General features: G+C 41.9%; 1 protein-coding gene across 3 annotated transcripts in view; it reads right to left on the bottom strand.

Moving 5' to 3' along the window:
* Nucleotides 1-7,282, bottom strand: part of LAMP3 (lysosomal associated membrane protein 3) — a 36,596-nt gene extending 29,314 nt beyond the window's left edge. For 2 of the 3 annotated variants that reach the window (XM_007094561.3, XM_015543132.2), the window contains exon 1: nucleotides 7,068-7,281. In XM_007094561.3, the coding sequence (XP_007094623.1) occupies nucleotides 7,068-7,116 (49 nt within the window). In that variant the 5' untranslated portion in view covers nucleotides 7,117-7,281. Of the gene's footprint in view, nucleotides 1-7,067 lie in introns of all 3 variants that reach the window. The other variant, XM_007094560.3, reaches the window with a different exon arrangement.
* Between the last annotated feature and the right edge of the window lie 10,937 nt (nucleotides 7,283-18,219).

Here is an 18,219-nt window from a genome sequence, read left to right as displayed (position 1 = left end):
AGCCCCTCGTCGGGCTCTGTGCTGACAGCTCAGAGCCTGGAGCCTGCTTCGGATTCTGTGTCTCCCTCTCTCTCTGCCCCCCCCCCCCCGCTCATGCTCTGTCTCTCTCTGTCTCAAAAATAAATAAAAACATTAAAAAATTTTTTTTTTAATTTTAATGTTTATTTTTTGAGAGAAAGAGAGAGAGAGAGACAGAGAGCATAAGCAGGGGGAGAGGCAGAGAGAGAAGGAGACACAAAATCTGAAGCAAGCTCCAGGCTCTGAGCTGTCAGCACAGAGCCTGACGCAGGGCTTGAACCCACGAACTGTAAGATCATGACCTGAGTTGAAGTTGGACGCTTAACCAACTGAGCCACCCAGGCGCCCCTATTTTTTAATTTTTGAGAGAGAGATACAGATTGAGCAGGGAAGGAACAGAGAGGGAGAATACCAAGCAGACTCCACACTGTCAGTGAAGAGCCCAATGAAGAGCTTGAACTCACGAACTGTGAGATCATGACGTGAGTTGAAACCAAGAGGCATCCCTGAAATCTTTTAAAGATAAATATGATTTTTTTTTATTTTTTCCAAACATGCTTATTTACACACAATCATACAATCCCAGGTTTGAAAGGAGTTTTAACAATCATCTAGTCCAAACCTTAATCTGATGTGTGAATTGTACCTACGAATTTGCCATGTGTTCATCCAATGTAAGCATGATTCCCTCCAATGATAGGAGATTCATTTCCCTTCCATTTTTGCTTTTGTTGCCAATTTTTAAGTATATTTATTTTGGGGGATGGAAGGACAGAGAGAAAGGGTGGGGGGGGGGGAGAGAATCCCAAGCAGGCTCAGCAGGCTCTGTACTGCCAATGGGGAGCCCGATGCAGAGTTCGAACTCATGAACTGTAAGATCATGACCTGAGCTGAAACCAGGAGTTGGGCGCTTAACCCCAGCACCCCTTGCTGCCAGTTTTTGTAAATATAGATCAGTTTCTGTCTGGTTCCTATTGTTTGCTTAACCTTTTGAATGGCCCAGGCTTTCTCAACCAGGAAAGAAAATTAAGCCCTAATTGCTCTGATGTATTTGGTGGGCTATCCTTCATAGTTTGGCTTAAATGCCAGCTCTTCAGAGTCTTCCCTGTCATCCTTACATAAAATAGCTCCCCACCCCACAATTCCACATCACAGTGTTATATTCATTGCCTGCACTGGACTAATCACAACCTGTAATTATGTAAGGGGATAAGGGGATGGTATTAACATATTTAACAGTAAGCCTGGCCAGACAGTGTGTACCAGCACAATGATAGTCCTGATTATATGTTTATTTATTGGTTTATTGATTGTGAATCTCTCCCACAAGATTAAAAGTAACTTCAACGTGGGAATTGTGTGCATTTTTTTTTTTTTTTTTTTTTTTTTTTTACCACCAGTGCCTATGCATGAGAAGTGTTCATATGAATTGGATGAACAGATGACTGGATGAGTAAATGAGGATAACAGCACTGAATACCATTGTAGACCTTCTAGGATTATTGTGAGGCTCAAACTAGTTGGTTTAAGTGAAGTCTTCCTAGACCATTAAGCATACCTGTAGTGTGTGTTACTGTCACAGGTTCTCTCCTGGGCCATCTCTCTCTCTTTTTTTAATTTATTTTTTATTATATATATAATTTTTTAAATTTAAATTTTAGTTAACATACAGTGCAATATTGGTTTCAGGAGTAGAATTCAGTTATTCATCACTTATGTACAGCACCCAGTACTTATCACAAGTGTCTCCTGGGCCATCTCTTGAGGGTAGAAGTCCTCTGGCTCTTTTTCAACCCAAATAGTTCTATCCTTGCCTCCTCTCAAACACACAGCAAATCAGAAAACTGAAAACAATGCAGATGATGTTCCTTGTGAGTTTATGATCAGGTCCACTGAGAGATGGCTTTGTCTCTTCAATGCTATGGTTTCATTGTATTTGCTCATTGTATTTACACTCACTGGAGCTGGAGCTCCCCAGTGCTGGCCAGTGACTTGGGAAAACATGGGAAAAGGAAAAAGGAGATCACTCTATGCTGGTGTTTCACATCTAATCAAAATTATCCATAAACTCCTTTACTATCTCGCTCTTTCATTCACTACATTTCTAAGTGGTTACTTTTCCTATAATAATAACAATAAAATCTCCAAGTTACTGGACACTAACTATGTGGCAGGCCTCAGGTCAAGGGTCATCTTTCACCAATTCCTCAAAAAACCCTCTGATGGGTTCTATCTTTATCCATCTTTCAGATGAGGAAACTCAGGTTTAGAAAAATCTCATCGACTTGACCATAATCCCACAACTAGTAAATTGTGGAGGTGAGACACCTAGTAAGTTCTGGAAGCAAGACTTGAGTCCCTGTCTGACCCAAAGCCTGCCCTTGGATTTGGGATTAGTGGAGATGGTGTGTGTGTCACTGGGAAGAACGGTGAGCGAAGAGACAAAAACAGAGAAGAAGAGCAGTGTGTTTCTCCAGTGACCCCAATTCACCAAACCCTCATAATGGCGGTTGGTGGTGAGGTTTTCAAAGGCTCAGATGCTAAAATAGTGATTATTTTCCAGAAGAAAAATTCTAACTTCAAGCCTACTAGTAACACTTGTGAAATATTTCTGCACAGCTGGCTTGAAAAATGAGAAAGACAAAAATATCAGTTAAAATTGTCTTAAATGACCTTTTAGAAAGGCTTGTTAATGACATTATGTGAGACTATTATTAAAGGTATTTTTTTTGTATCTAAAATGCTCATTTAGATAATTTGAAATGTATAATAACGTGAGAGTTGTGGATTTTATGCACTGCAGCTTTACTTTGTAAGCCTTTATTTTTTATGCCTACGTTGTAGAATTTGGAGCAAAACTTTCCATTTCAAGGTTGTTATGAAGGTTGACAATTGTGGAAGATTTACTTTCACAATTCATCTGGGCCAAACCTGAGTTGCTGGTTCCTCAGTCATGACCACAACAGAAACTCCATTAAGTTTATACTATTACTATGGAGAAAGAGAATTCACTCCCAGGTGTACTTTCCAGGAATATCTTGTAGTGATAAGCAAAGACTGATTCAGAGAATTCTGAGAGACTGGAAACCATTTGCTTTTTGTTCTCTTGGGGAGATATTAGATCCTTGATAAAATCTCACTGTGCACAGCTTATGCTTATGAGCTAAAGCAAATCTTCTCAACTGAGTAGCACACCCTATAAAAGGGGGAGCCTTTCTCATACTGTAATTAAAAGTCCTCTCTCAGTAGTGATGAGTGAACTCAAACAAGGGGGAAAAGCACATTGGTCATTCATGAATTCACAGCATCCCAAACAGGACCAGACAACTCATGATACCCATCAAGATGTGCTTTGTATGCAGGAAGTACTTGTGGGGTGGTTGGAGATGATGGCAGTCCATGGTGTCTTGATATGGTGTGTGGCTTTGTGGTGGGCAGAAGGCTGGGCCGGCAGGTGGCTGGACCAAAAATGTCAGAATGTGTTACAGATTGAACCAGAGTGTGTTCCTGGATAGAACTGGGAAATATTGTTCTAATAGTCTTCTCCTTCCCCTCTGTGGCTTCTCCCTTCCCCATTTCCCCATAGAACTGTGAGATATAAAAGATGGGCAGGAATTAGATGGATAACTGACAGGAGTAGGTATGCTGTGCACTATGAAATATTCTAGAAAGTTCAAATGTTTATTAGGTACTTAATAGAAATAATATTCTGGAAAATACACTGTTTTGTAAAATCTATGCATATGACCACACATATATGACCAATCTTTGTCAAAACTGGGTCACAGTTCTTAAACAGGACCTTTGACCCTGTAAAGGTTTCGTTTATTTCACCAGTCTGTCTGAGACCCATCAAGAGGGCAGTGGGCAGAGGTGAGGGCAAGGCAAAGCTCAGAATCTGTGTCAACTCTTCCTCTACTCAGAAGAACACAGCTCTGGAGTTCACATGCCAATTTGTGAAGCCCATACCCCCAACCCCCACCATCTTCTCTCCAGGATTCAGGAGTCTCAGCCAACAGGTACCCAGGACTGAGACCCATTGCTTGGACTCTAGATGATGACCTGCCGGAAGAGGTGTGAGAAGGCTGGGACCCCCTACAACCACAGAAGGAGCTGAGAGATGACTTTTCAGCCCAGCCCTGGGGAAGTCAGGGACCATGCAAGGGCTTTTTCTCTAGGTACTTTCCAGATGGCTGGTCCTTCCCAGATAGCATTTGTTTGGTTTCCCTGCCACACCCAATTCAATGGATCTGAGGGGCTTCTTCTGAGCCAAGCTCCATGCCAGGCATGGGGTCTTTGTTCTCAGGGGCCCAAAGCCTTGTGAGACAGACACATAACTGGACCACACTCCTCGAGGTGACCAGAGTTATTATAGAAGGAGGTATTGAGTGCTATGGGATGCAGTGGGGAATCCAACACAAGGGAAATTCTTTAGGCAGTTAAGAAAGTAAGTGGTATCCCAGGCAGGATGAAAAATATGTGCAAAGGCACAGGGTCTTCAGAGCCTGGTATGTCTGGATAACAGCAAGGGGGTAAGTATGGTAGGGACATAAGAAGGAGGGAAGTGAGGTAAGGGGCCAGGAGGGAACAGGCCTGGCAGGTCTTGGAGGCTACACTTTGTCTGCAGTTGGGAACACAGTTGGCAAGTAAATGGAGCCCTGTGGCCATATCCAGGGTCAGGGAATTGAATTTAGCCCCCAGATACTTTCTCTGGCACCTCCCCAGGCAGCAGAAGTAGCCCCAGCTGGGTGCTGCAGGAAGACTGTTTCTGGCACGATTTAAACTTCAGTTTTAGCAAAAAGATGTAAATCTTATCTCTGTTACTTTCCTGTGGGACTTGAGATTCAAAAAGGACCCTCGTAAAGAAGGGGCTCCAGTCCTGTGGCATAGACTGCTGGCTAATTACTCCCAATCCAGCCTCCCCTTTTTCCTTAGTCACAGAACTGCAAATTCAAGCTGAGGATTTGATGCCTGAAATAGAGAACCCTGCCTCCAAGACTCTTTTCCTGCTTGGTGGGAATATGTGACTGGATTTGAGGCAAAGCAGTAGAAGTTGTAGGGTTATATGGGCCTTCCAGGAGGGCTGCTTGTAGGGCTGCTTGCTTAGTCACCTTCAATACCTCTCTATTGCCTTTGTGTTTTCCTTTTCAAACCAGCCTGCAACTTGTATGTGATGGTTGGAGCTGCAGCAAACACTTAGAACCATGACAAGACCTTGCAGGTGAACATCACACATAGGAGGGTGGGCCTATAATAATGAGCCCCTCACCAGACCTGGTGTGAATTCTTCTGGACTTGTCTTCACATGAAGGAGAAACAAGCATTTATCTCATTTATTTTGCTATCTTTTGTCTCCTATGAGCAGCTGAATCTAAACACAACTGATACAAACTTAAATCCCTTCATTTTATGGGGGAAGAATTTGACACCAGGGAAGCAAAGTGACTGGATAAAAATTACAGAGCTAGTTTACCTGGAAGCTATGTCTCTCCTACCAAAATGTCCAATGGTTTTTGCTCATCTCCAGTTCAACAAGTACCTCTTGAACCTATGCATACAGGGCTGCGTGGTGCAGTGGTACAGAGCATGGACCCTGACAGCAGGCTTCCTGGATACAAATCTCAGGCTGCCACTTGTTAGCTGAGTGACTATGGATAATTCCCTAACCTGCCTCAGTACCCTCATCTGGAAAATGGGGCCCCTTCACACACTTCATTCACTAGGTTCACCCTAGAGAATTTGCAGCTCAGAGAAGAAAGGGCAGGGTAGACACTTCCTCTGAAACTGCCTGTGAATTTATTGAGCTCTCATTATATTTCTGACCCTGCCAGTCATCTGACACTCTCTGAACAGGTGCTCACACACAGGTCATGGAGGGTTACTGCTAGACTGAGATCTTTTGCTTTTTTATTCGCTTAGAGTTTGCCTTTTGCCTCCAGAAGAATGTGACACTCTAATTCTGAAAACATGGCAGAAGTAAAGCAGCCTGGATTAGGACACTGGCCTGACTCTTCACCCAACTTTCCTGACAGTTCATGTTGTAGTCAAGTGCCTCTGCATCCCTCATGTGAGCATGTTATTAGCAGGGCCATATGGAGAGAATTGGTTCCTTCAAGTGTTCAACTCAGTGCTTCTAGAAGAAATTGTGGATTAGCCATCAAGTAGATAACAGCACACAAGAGGACCCAATGTCCAAGGGACAAAATGCTCTTCATAAAAGCAGAGGGTGGGCACATAAAATAATCATTAAGAGCTCAGTTACCCAGGGGGCCTGGGTGGCTCAGCCAGTTAAGCATCCAATTCTTGGTTTCGGCTCAGGTGATGATCTCACAGTTCTGTGAGATGGAGCCCAGAGTAGGGCTCTGCGCTGATAGCACTGAGCCTGCTTGGGATTCTCCCTCTCCTCTCTCTCTCCTTCCCCCACTTGATCTCTCTGTCTCTCTCAGAATAAACTTAAAAAAAAAAAAAGCTCAGTTTCCCAGATAGCTTCTCTGATCTGAATTATAGTAGTACTTAAAAAAAAATTTCTTGACTCCTTGGTTTATACCTCTCTGAAATGGCATAATTTGTAAGACCACATCTCATTCACCTTCACACTTTGCTGTTTATATAATATAAACACGGCACTTCCGTTCGTAATAAACAGGAAAAGCAAGGCATAATGTGCTTTTCCCAGGCAGTGTAGCAACAGCCCCATCTCTAAGCCCCTGCTCAATTCTCCATCTCTTAACTGTAAGTGATTTCTACAAACTTGCCCTGATAAGGTGCCCAGAACCCATTTGGGACCCAGGCATAGTGTCACTGTCTTCTGGAGTTGACACCTACTCTACTAGACTCACGGACAACAAGCCCAATCTGTGAAAGCCCTTGAGGAAAAAAATGAAAGCGTGCTCTGTGTTGAGGAGGAGATATTCCCACACCAAATACCACAGTAGCTAAAGCCATGCAGCTATCTCAGTCTCTCCTGTCTCACCTTGGTCAGTGGCACTAGCATGCATTAGGACTTAATAGGACCAGAGGCAGCACAGAAAGCCATGGGGGTCACTCACCAGCCAGGGACACGAAGAACACTACCGCTGCAGAGAGCTGCCAGGGCATGACTGGGGAGCCAGAGAGAGGCCTCGCCGAGGGCTGGCCCTGCTGCTGCACTGCTGCCAGGCTCAGCACTTCTTGATCTTCTGAATAGTACAAGGTTAATTCCAGGGAAGGCTCCAGGAACAAAGAAGATACCTCTCTTTGCCCCTCATTCACTTGTGGCAGAGAAACCAACGTCACTTTCATTATGAGAAGTAGCTGAAACTCCCTCCCAAGTGGTACGCTGAGTGGGGAAGGAAACCAGAAGTGGCCCTTGTGTGAAAGCAGCCACTTTCATCTCTGCCTTTAGTGTTTGTGAGGGGCGGGGATCACACCCTTCCCCCTACTCCAGCCAAGGTGAAGGGCATCTGAGACCATTTCTCCACAGGACGTGTAGGACCTGTGGCAGTGCCAGCTTCTTTTTCTCATGAGTTAGGCCTCCATTTTTCTCTAAGATCTTAATACATTTCTGTAAACCCAAAGACTCTTCCCAGCCAGGAGAAAGCCAACCCCTCATTCATGAAGGTGAGCAGGAGTCTTCAAACTCCGTGTCTAGAGCACTGTCTCTGTGTGTATTCACAAAAAGTCTGAGGTAACTCTGCTCTATGCCCATGGCCACATCACCTTGTAGGGAATATAAGGAGTACAAGCTTAGGAATCAGGGAGAGCTGGGTTTGAATCTGGCCACCAGTTGTATGACCTTGGGTAATGTCTCTGAGCCTCAGTTTCTTCTGCTGTACAATAGGCATGATATTGCCTACTCTCAGGTGCTTTATCTCAGACACAAAAAATATTCAATATCTTGGAAAGGCAACCTTCCCATGTCCTATCTCCTTTCTCTTCTAATTAGACAAAACAATGATTTATCTCTTAGGGCTGTGAGTCCCAGTGAGGAATACACATTTAGGAAGTATATTAGGATACCCTCCTGAATACTAGGTTTAGGGCTTTCAGCTTAGTCTCAAATAATTTCCTGAAAAACAACTTTGGCTACAATGATTTGATCTTACTATGTTGCTGTAAACACTCTAATCAAGCAAGTTTACCAAAGCGAATAGTGTGTTTCCAAATTGAAATTTTTATGGTGGAAGGTGAAGATTAATATGTATCAGTAAATCTAATTTTAGCAACTTTGGACTAATATTCTGGACTTTGAGTCAATTTATTCAACAGACGATAATTAAGCAGATACTATATGCCAGACACTCTTCTTACTCCATTTAAGCCCTACAGCCGCCCTATATGGGAACAATTATCATTGCTGGCCCATTTCACAGATGGGGAAATTGAGCACTGAGAGGTTAACCAAAGTCACTTAGGTAATAAATGAAGAAGTTGGGTTGTGAATCCAGTTTGGCTTGAGAGTCTAGGATTTTAAGCACTATGTCGTACTACTGCTGAAGAGGTGTTCTAGACTAGAATATGATATTAATTTTCAAGTTGCTTATTGCCTAGATGAGAAATAATATTTATTAATATACAACAGTAGCCAGAGTGACTGACCAATTATTTGCTGCTTTGAGCTACACTAGATGAGGAAAGCAATAGTCAGAGATGACCTGGTGGTTGTTAGACCTTGGAGAGACTTGAAAGTCATATAGGATGTGGATAGTTGGAGAATACCAATAATATATTATATTATTATTATTAATATAACAACCAATAAATAGCATTAATAAATATTAATATTATTAATTATTAATTATTATTATATTGTTGTTATTATTTATTTCTATAGAAGGACCCTCTACTGTGTGTGTGGCACTGTGTAATGCATATGTCACTCTTCAAGGTAGGTTTTTAAAATCTCAGTTTTACTGATGTGGAAACTGAAACACTCAGCATCATACAATAGGCTAAGATTTGCATTATGGCCTGCCTAGCCCTGAAATCTGTGCCCTGTATCCTGGCACACAGGGAGCAAAATCTCTTGAGTGGTTATGAGCCTGACTAGAGGGTACTGGGAGCAGTGGGGAGTATGGTTGAAATGTCAAGTTAGTGTCATTTCGGAGAGGCCAAAACACCAGATTGAGGAGTTCGCCTCAACCCAAGAGGTCATGGGCGCCACTGAACATTTTGAAGGAAGAAGTTGTACATGAAAACAGGGGTTAGCTTGGCACATGGTAAAGGTTCTGTGGCTTTTGGGGGAGAAGACTCAATGGTTGATCCAGTCAACATTTGCTGGAAGATGTCTGGAACCAATCTCCTGAGCAGATCAGAGGATCAGAGTCTTGGAATTGTTTTTCAGGATTCTGCTTTTAACTAGAGAAGAGATGCCACATCTGGGTGTATCAGAAGCCATTGGAAACTCTAAGCACTGTGTCAGATGCATCCCATAAATTTCGGTGTGTTGTGACTTCATTTTCATTCATCCCAAATTACTTCCTAATTTCCATTGTGATTTCTTCTTTGACCCATTGTTAGGGTTATTTAGGAATTTGTTGTTTAATTTCCACAGATTTGTAAATTCCACAAATTTCCTTCTGTTATTGATTTCTAGTTTCATTCCAATAGGATTAAAGAACATACCTATGACTTCAATACCTTCAGATTTATTGAGACAAGTCAATATGTTATGGCCTACCATATGACCAATCCTGAAGAATGTTGTATGTGCATTTGAGACAAATGTGTATTCTGCTTTTGTTGGGGCCGGAGCATTCCCATTGTCTGTAGTGTTCAAGACTATTTCCTGCTTGGTCTTTTGTCCAATTGTTTTACCCGTTATTGAAAGTATGGTACTGAAGACTCCAATTACTGTTATTGTATTGTCTATTTCTCCCTTCAATTCTGTCAGTGTTTCCTTAACATATTTTGGGGCTCTGTTGTCAGGCTTCTCTGTGTTAATGATTTTTATATATTCTTGATAGAATGATCCTTTTATAATTAGACAATGTCCTTCTTTGCCTCTATTACCAATTTTTGTTTTAAAATCTATTTTGTCTAATATTACTACAGGTACTCCAGCTCTCATTTGGTTACTCTGTACATGGTATATCTTTTTCCACCTTTTTATTTTCAATCTATTTGTGTCCTTGAGTCTAAAGTGTGTCTTTGCAGACAGCATATCATGAGGTCATTTTTTTAAATTCATTCTGCCAGTACCTGGATTTTAATTATGTGTTTGACCCATTTACATTTCATGTGACTACATTAAATGTAAGATTTATGCCTGTCATTTTGCTTTTGTTTTCTATGTCTTTTTTGTTCCTCCACTCCTTCATTACTGTCTTCAAATGGATTAAAAAGATTTTTCTGGTATACAGTTTTAATTCCCTTGTCCTATTTACCATATATTAAAAGTTACTTTCTTAGTAGCTTCCCTGAATATTATATTGAACATCTCAGCCTCTAGTACTAATACCACCTTAATTTCAATAGCACATAAAACCTTTGCTTGTATATAGCTCCACTGCCTTCCCTCCACAGTTTTTGCTGCTATTGCCATACAAATTACTTCTTTATACATCGTATATCCATCATCATGGGTTTATAATGACTACTTTATGCAGTTGTCTTTTACACCAGATAAAAGACTATCTTGCTATCTTGTTTGTGTTCCCCCAAATTCATATACTGGAGGCCCAATATGGTGGTATTTGGAGGTGGGGATTTTCCGAGGTAATTAGGTCACAATGGTGGAGCCATTGACTGGATTAGAGTCCTTGCAGGAAGAGGAAGAGAGCTAGTCCTCACTCTGTTCTTCACCAAGGGGGGAAACAGCAAGAAGGTAGCTAGCTGTCTACGGGTCAGGAAGCAGGCCCTCACCAGAACCCAACCATGCCAGTTCCCTGATCTCAGACTCCTCAGCCTCCAAAACTGAGAAATAAATCTGTTGTTTAAGCATCCAGTCTATGGTAATTTGTTATAGCAGCCAGAGCTAGGACAAACCAACAAAAAATATATTTATTAGGTCTTTTATATTTACCCATGTAGTTACATTTACTGGTTTATTCCTTCATATGGATTCGAGTTACTGTCTAGTAACCTTGAATTTCTGCCTGAAGGACTCCTTTTACTATTTCTCGTAGGGTAGGTTTCCAAGTGATAAATTAGCTCAGTTTTTGTTTATCTGGAATGTCATAATTTCTCTTTCAGTTTTTGAAGAATAATTTTGTGGATATAGAATTTTTACTTGACAATCTTTTTCTTTTAGCTCTTTAAATATATCAGCTTACCTTTTGGCCTCAATGATTTCTCATGAGAAATCTATTAATCTTTTTTTTTTTTTTTTTAATATATGAAATTTACTGTCAAATTGGTTTCCATACAACACCCAGTGCTCATCCCAAAAGGTGCCCTCCTCAATACCCATCACCCACCCTGCCCTCCCTCCCACCCTGCCCTCCCTCCCACCCCCCATCAACCCTCAGTTTGTTCTCAGTTTTTAACAGTCTCTTATGCTTTGGCTCTCTCCCACTCTAACCTCTTTTTTTTTTTTTTTTTTCTTTCCTTCCCCTCCCCCATGGGTTTCTGTTATGTTTCTCAGGATCCACATAAGAGTGAAACCATATGGTATCTGTCTTTCTCTGTATGGCTTATTTCACTTAGCATCACACTCTCCAGTTCCATCCATGTTGCTACAAAAGGCCATATTTCATTTTTTCTCATTGCCACGTAGTATTCCATTGTGTATATAAACCACAATTTCTTTATCCATTCATCAGTTGATGGACATTTAGGCTCTTTCCATAATTTGGCTATTGTCGAGAGTGCCGCTATAAACATTGGGGTACAGGTGCCCCTATGCATCAGTACTCCTGTATCCCTTGGATAAATTCCTAGCAGTGCTATTGCTGGGTCATAGGGTAGGTCTATTTTTAATTTTCTGAGGAACGTCCACACTGCTTTCCAGAGCGGCTGCACCAATTTGCATTCCCACCAACAGTGCAAGAGGGTTCCTGTTTCTCCACATCCTCTCCAGCATCTATAGTCTCCTGATTTCTTCATTTTGGCCACCCTGACTGGCGTGAGGTGGTATCTGAGTGTGGTTTTGATTTGTATTTCCCTGATAAGGAGCGACGTTGAGCATCTTTTCATGTGCCTGTTGGCCATCCGGATGTCTTCTTTAGAGAAGTGTCTATTCATGTTTTCTGCCCATTTCTTCACTGGGTTATTTGTTTTTCGGGTGTGGAGTTTGATGAGCTCTTTATAGATTTTGGATACTAGCCCTTGTCCGATGTGTCATTTGCAAATATCTTTTCCCATTCCGTTGGCTGCCTTTTAGTTTTGTTGGTTGTTTCCTTTGCTGTGCAGAAGCTTTTTATCTTCATAAGGTCCCAGTAATTCACTTTTGCTTTTAATTCCCTTGCCTTTGGGGATGTGCCGAGTAAGAGATTGCTACAGCTGAGGTCAGAGAGGTCTTTTCCTGCTTTCTCCTCTAAGGTTTTGATGGTTTCCTGTCTCACATTCAGGTCCTTTATCCTTTTTGAGTTTATTTTTGTGAATGGTGTGAGAAAGTGGTCTAGTTTCATCCTTCTGCATGTTGCTGTCCAGTTCTCCCAGCACCATTTGTTAAAGAGACTGTCTTTTTTCCATTGGATGTTCTTTCCTGCTTTGTCAAAGATGAGTTGGCCATACGTTTGTGGGTCTAGTTCTGGGGTTTCTATTCTATTCCATTGGTCTATGTGTCTGTTTTTATGCCAATACCATGCTGTCTTGATGATGACAGCTTTGTAGTAGAGGCTAAAGTCTGGGATTGTGATGCCTCCTGCTTTGGTCTTCTTCTTCAAAATTACTTTGGCTATTCGGGGTCTTTTCTGGTTCCATATGAATTTTAGGATTGCTTGTTCTAGTTTCGAGAAGAATGCTGGTGCAATTTTGATTGGGATTGCATTGAATGTGTAGATAGCTTTGGGTAGTATTGACATTTTGACAATATTTATTCTTCCAATCCATGAGCAGGGAATGTCTTTCCATTTCTTTATATCTTCTTCAATTACCTGCATAAGCTTTCTATAGTTTTCAGCATACAGATCTTTTACATCTTTGGTTAGATTTATTCCTAGGTATTTTATGCTTCTTGGTGCAATTGTGAATGGGATCAGTTTCTTCATTTGTCTTTCTGTTGCTTCATTGTTAGTGTATAAGAATGCAACTGATTTCTGCACGTTGATTTTGTATCCTGCAACTTTGCTGAATTCATGTATCAGTTCTAGCAGACTTTTGGTGGAGTCTATCGGATTTTCCATGTATAATATCATGTCATCTGCAAAAAGCGAAAGCTTGACTTCATCTTTGCCAATTTTGATGCCTTTGATTTCCTTTTGTTGTCTGATTGCTGATGCTAGAACTTCCAGCACTATATTGAACAACAGCGGTGACAGTGGGCATCCCTGTCGTGTTCCTGATCTCAGGGAAAAAGCTCTCAGTTTTTCCCCGTTGAGGATGATGTTAGCTGTGGGCTTTTCATAAATGGCCTTTATGATCTTTAAGTATGTTCCTTCTATCCCGACTTTCTCAAGGGTTTTTATTAAGAAAGGGTGCTGGATTTTGTCAAAGGCCTTTTCTGCATCGATTGACAGGATCATATGGTTCTTCTCTTTTTTTTTGTTAATGTGATGTATCACGTTGATCGATTTGCGAATGTTGAACCAGCCCTGCATCCCAGGAATGAATCCCACTTGATCATGGTGAATAATTCTTTTTATATGCTGTTGAATTCGATTTGCTAGTATCTTATTAAGAATTTTTGCATCCATATTCATCAGGGATATTGGCCTGTAGTTCTCTTTTTTTACTGGGTCTCTGTCTGGTTTAGGAATCAAAGTAATACTGGCTTCATAGAATGAGTCTGGAAGTTTTCCTTCCCTTTCTATTTCTTGGAATAGCTTGAGAAGGATAGGTATTATCTCTGCTTTAAATGTCTGGTAGAACTCCCCTGGAAGCCATTTGGTCCTGGACTCTTATTTGTTGGGAGATTTTTGATAACCGATTCAATTTCTTCGCTGGTTATGGGTCTGTTCAAGCTTTCTCTTTCCTCCTGATTGAGTTTTGGAAGAGTGTGGGTGTTTAGAAATTTGTCCATTTCTTCCAGGTTGTCCAATTTGCTGGCATATAATTTTTCATAGTATTCCCTGATAATTGTTTGTATCTCTGAGGGATTGGTTGTAATCATTCCATTTTCATTCATGATTTTATCTATTTGGGTCATCTCCCTTTTCTTTTTGAGAAGCCTGGCTAGAGGTTTGTCAATTTTGTTTATTTTTTCAAAAAACCAACTCTTGGTTTCGTTGATCTGCTCTACAGTTTTTTTAGATTCTATATTGTTTATTTCTGCTCTGATCTTTATTATTTCTCTTCTTCTGCTGGGTTTAGGCTGCCTTTGCTGTTCTGCTTCTATTTCCTTTAGGTGTGCTGTTAGGTTTTGTATTTGGGATTTTTCTTGTTTCTTGAGATAGGCCTGGATTGCAATGTATTTTCCTCTCAGGACTGCCTTCGCTGCATCCCAAAGCGTTTGGATTGTTGTATTTTCATTTTCGTTTGTTTCCATATATATTTTAATTTCTTCTCTAATTGCCTGGTTGACCCACTCATTCGTTAGTAGGGTGTTCTTTAACCTCCATGCTTTTGGAGGTTTTCCAGACTTTTTCCTGTGGTTGATTTCAAGCTTCATAGCATTGTGGTCTGAAAGTATGCATGGTATAATTTCAATTCTTGTAAACTTATGAAGGGCTGTTTTGTGACCCAGTATATGATCTATCTTGGAGAATGTTCCATGTGCACTCGAGAAGAAAGTATATTCTGTTGCTTTGGGATGCAGAGTTCTAAATATATCTGTCAAGTCCATCTGATCCAATGTATCATTCAGGGCCCTTGTTTCTTTATTGACTGTGTGTCTAGATGATCTATCCATTTCTGTAAGTGGGGTGTTAAAGTCCCCTGCAATGACCACATTCTTATCAATAAGGTTGCTTATGTTTATGAGTAATTGTTTTATATATCTGGGGGCTCGGGTATTTGGCGCATAGACATTTATAATAGTTAGCTCTTCCTGGTGGATAGACCCTGTGATTATTATATAATGCCCTTCTTCATCTCTTGTTACAGCCTTTAATTTAAAGTCTAGTTTGTCTGATATAAGTATGGCTACTCCAGCTTTCTTTTGGCTTCCAGGAGCATGATAAATAGTTCTCCATCCCCTCACTCTCAATCTAAAGGTGTCCTCAGATCTAAAATGAGTCTCTTGTAGACAGCAAATAGATGGGTCTTGTTTTTTTATCCATTCTGATACCCTATGTCTTTTAGTTGGCGCATTTAATCCATTTACATTCAGTGTTATTATAGAGAGATATGGGTTTAGAGTCATTGTGATGTCTGTATGTTTTATGCTTGTAGTGATGTCTCTGGTACTTTGTCTCACAGGATCCCCCTTAGGATCTCTTGTAGGGCTGGTTTCGTGGTGACAAATTCCTTCAGTTTTTGTTTGTTTGGGAAGACCTTTATCTCTCCTTCTATTCTAAATGACAGACTTGCTGGATAAAGGATTCTCGGCTGCATATTTTTTCTGTTTAGCACACTGTAGATATCGTGCCAAGCCTTTCTGGCCTGCCAAGTTTCAAAGGAGAGATCAGTCACGAGTCTTATAGGTCTCCCTTTATATGTGAGGGCACGTTTATCCCTTGCTGCTTTCAGAATTCTCTCTTTATCCTTGTATTTTGCCAGTTTCACTATGATATGTCGTGCAGAAGATCGATTCAAGTTACGTCTGAAGGGAGTTCTCTGTGTCTCTTGGATTTCAATGCCTTTTTCCTTCCCCAGTTCAGGGAAGTTCTCAGCTATAATTTGTTCAAGTACCCCTTCAGCACCTTTCCCTCTCTCTTCCTCCTCTGGGATACCAATTATGCGTATATTATTTTTTTTTAGTGTATCACTTAGTTCTCTAATTTTCCCCTCATACTCCTGGATTTTTTTATCTCTCTTTCTTTCAGCTTCCTCTTTCTCCATAACTTTATCTTCTAGTTCACCTATTCTCTCCTCTGCCTCTTCAAGCCGAGCCATTGTGGTTTCCATTTTGTTTTGCATTTCATTTAAAGCGTTTTTCAACTCCTCGTGACTGTTCCTTAGTCCCTCGATCTTTATGGCAAGAGATTCTCTGCTGTCCTGTATACTGTTTTCAAGCCCAGCGATTAATTTTATGACTATTATTCTAAATTCACTTTCTGTTATATTATTTAAATCCTTTTTGATCAGTTCATTAGCTGTTGTTATTTCCTGGAGATTCTTCTGAGGGGAATTCTTCCGTTTGGTCATTTTGGAGAGTCCCTGGCGTGGTGAGGACCTGCAGTGCACTTCCCCTGTGCTGTGGTGTATAACTGGAGTTAGTGGGCGGGGCCGCAGTCCGACCCGATGTCTGCCCCCAGCCCACTGCTGGGGCCACAGTCAGACTGGTGTGTGCCTTCTCTTCCCCTCTCCTAGGGGCGGGATTCACTGTGGGGTGGCGTGTCCCGTCTGGGCTACTTGCACACTGCCAGGCTTGTGTTGCTGGGGATCTGGCGTATTAGCTGGGGTGGGTAGGCAAGGTGCACGGGGGCTAGAGGGGCAGGCTTAGCTCGCTTCTCCTTAGGTGATCCACTTCAGGAGGAGCCCTGTGGCAGCGGGAGGGAGTCAGATCCGCTGCCGGAGGTTTGGCTCCGCAGAAGCACAGAGTTGGGTGTTTGCGCGGAGCGAGCAAGTTCCCTGGCAGGAACTGGTTCCCTTTGGGATTTTGGCTGGGGGATGGGCGGGGGAGATGGCGCTGGCGCCTTTGTTCCCCGCCAAGCTGAGCTCTGCCGTCCGGGGGCTCAGCAGCTCTCCCTCCCTTTGTCCTCCAGCCTTCCCGCTTTCCGAGCAGAGCTGTTAACTTATGACCTCCCAGACGCTAAGTCGCGCTTGCTGTCGGAACACAGTCTGTCCGGCCCCTCCGCTTTTGCCAGCCCGACTCGGGGGCTCTGCTTGGCCGGCGAGCCGCCCCTCCGCCCCGGCTCCCTCCCGCCAGTCCGTGGAGCGCGCACCGCCTCGCCGCCCTTCCTACCCTCTTCCGTGGGCCTCTAGTCTGCGCTTGACTCCTGAGACTCCCTTCTGCTAATCCTCTGGCGGTTTTCTGGGTTCTTTAGGCAGGTGTAGGTGGAATCTAAGTGATCGGCCGGACGCGCTGGAGAAATCTATTAATCTTACTGAGGGCTGTATATGGTTTGAGATGTGGATGCAAATTCATTGCTTTGCATAGAGAAAACTGGCTGTTCCAGATCCAATTATTGAAATGATTATCCTTTCTTCACACTATTGCTTTTGTACTTTTGTTGAATATCAGTTGTCCATATATATCTGTTCCACTGTTATCATTTTATGTCAAGATCAAATTGTCTTGATTGCTGTAACTTTTTCATAAACCTTGATTTCAGGTATTGTTAGCCCTCCAACTTCGTTCTATTCAACATTGTTTAGGCTTCTCCCTTCCCATTCCTTAATTCTCTCTCTTATGCTTAAAATTAGCAAATAAAGAGTGAATCTAGACATTCCAGCCATGGACCCTAACCCAAGCAGAGACCCAGGTTTGTGCTCTCTTCCTCTCTCTACCCATGATCTCAGGTATCCCATGTGGCTCTCAGGTATCCCATGTACCTTCCAGAATTTGTGAGTAATAAATCTGCAAAGTTCCCTGATGGTTTCTTGCTGAAGTGCATCCTGGAGTCATAGTAAGAACCACAAGGGCCTGTCCAACCACAATATTAGCCCCTGTAGGAAGAAATGTTTGTGGGGGCTCTCTATGAGTAATGCAGTTCAGGTGAGTGCCTCAGGCATTTCTAGGCTAAGGCCAACACAACATGGGGGGGGGGCGGGCAGGAGTGGACAACACAATCCATCTCATTACAATGGTCTTGTTAAATGTTCCGTGTACACTTAAGAACAATATGTGTATTCTTCTGTTGTATTCAATGTTCTATAAATGTTAATTAGGTTAAATTGGTTGATAGTGTTATTCAAATATTCTATATTCTTCCTGATTTTCTATTGCTGTATCAATTCTTGCAAGAGAGGAGTTGAAGTATCTGACTGTAATTATGGATTTGTTTATTTCTCTTTGCAGTTCTGTTTTTGTTTTGTGTATTCTGAAGCTCTGTCACTGATGGGTAAATGTTTAGGATT

This window comes from Panthera tigris, chromosome C2, assembly GCF_018350195.1.
Source record: "Panthera tigris isolate Pti1 chromosome C2, P.tigris_Pti1_mat1.1, whole genome shotgun sequence".
Lineage (NCBI taxonomy): Eukaryota > Metazoa > Chordata > Mammalia > Carnivora > Felidae > Panthera > Panthera tigris.
This window is presented reverse-complemented; position numbering and strand designations above follow the sequence as displayed.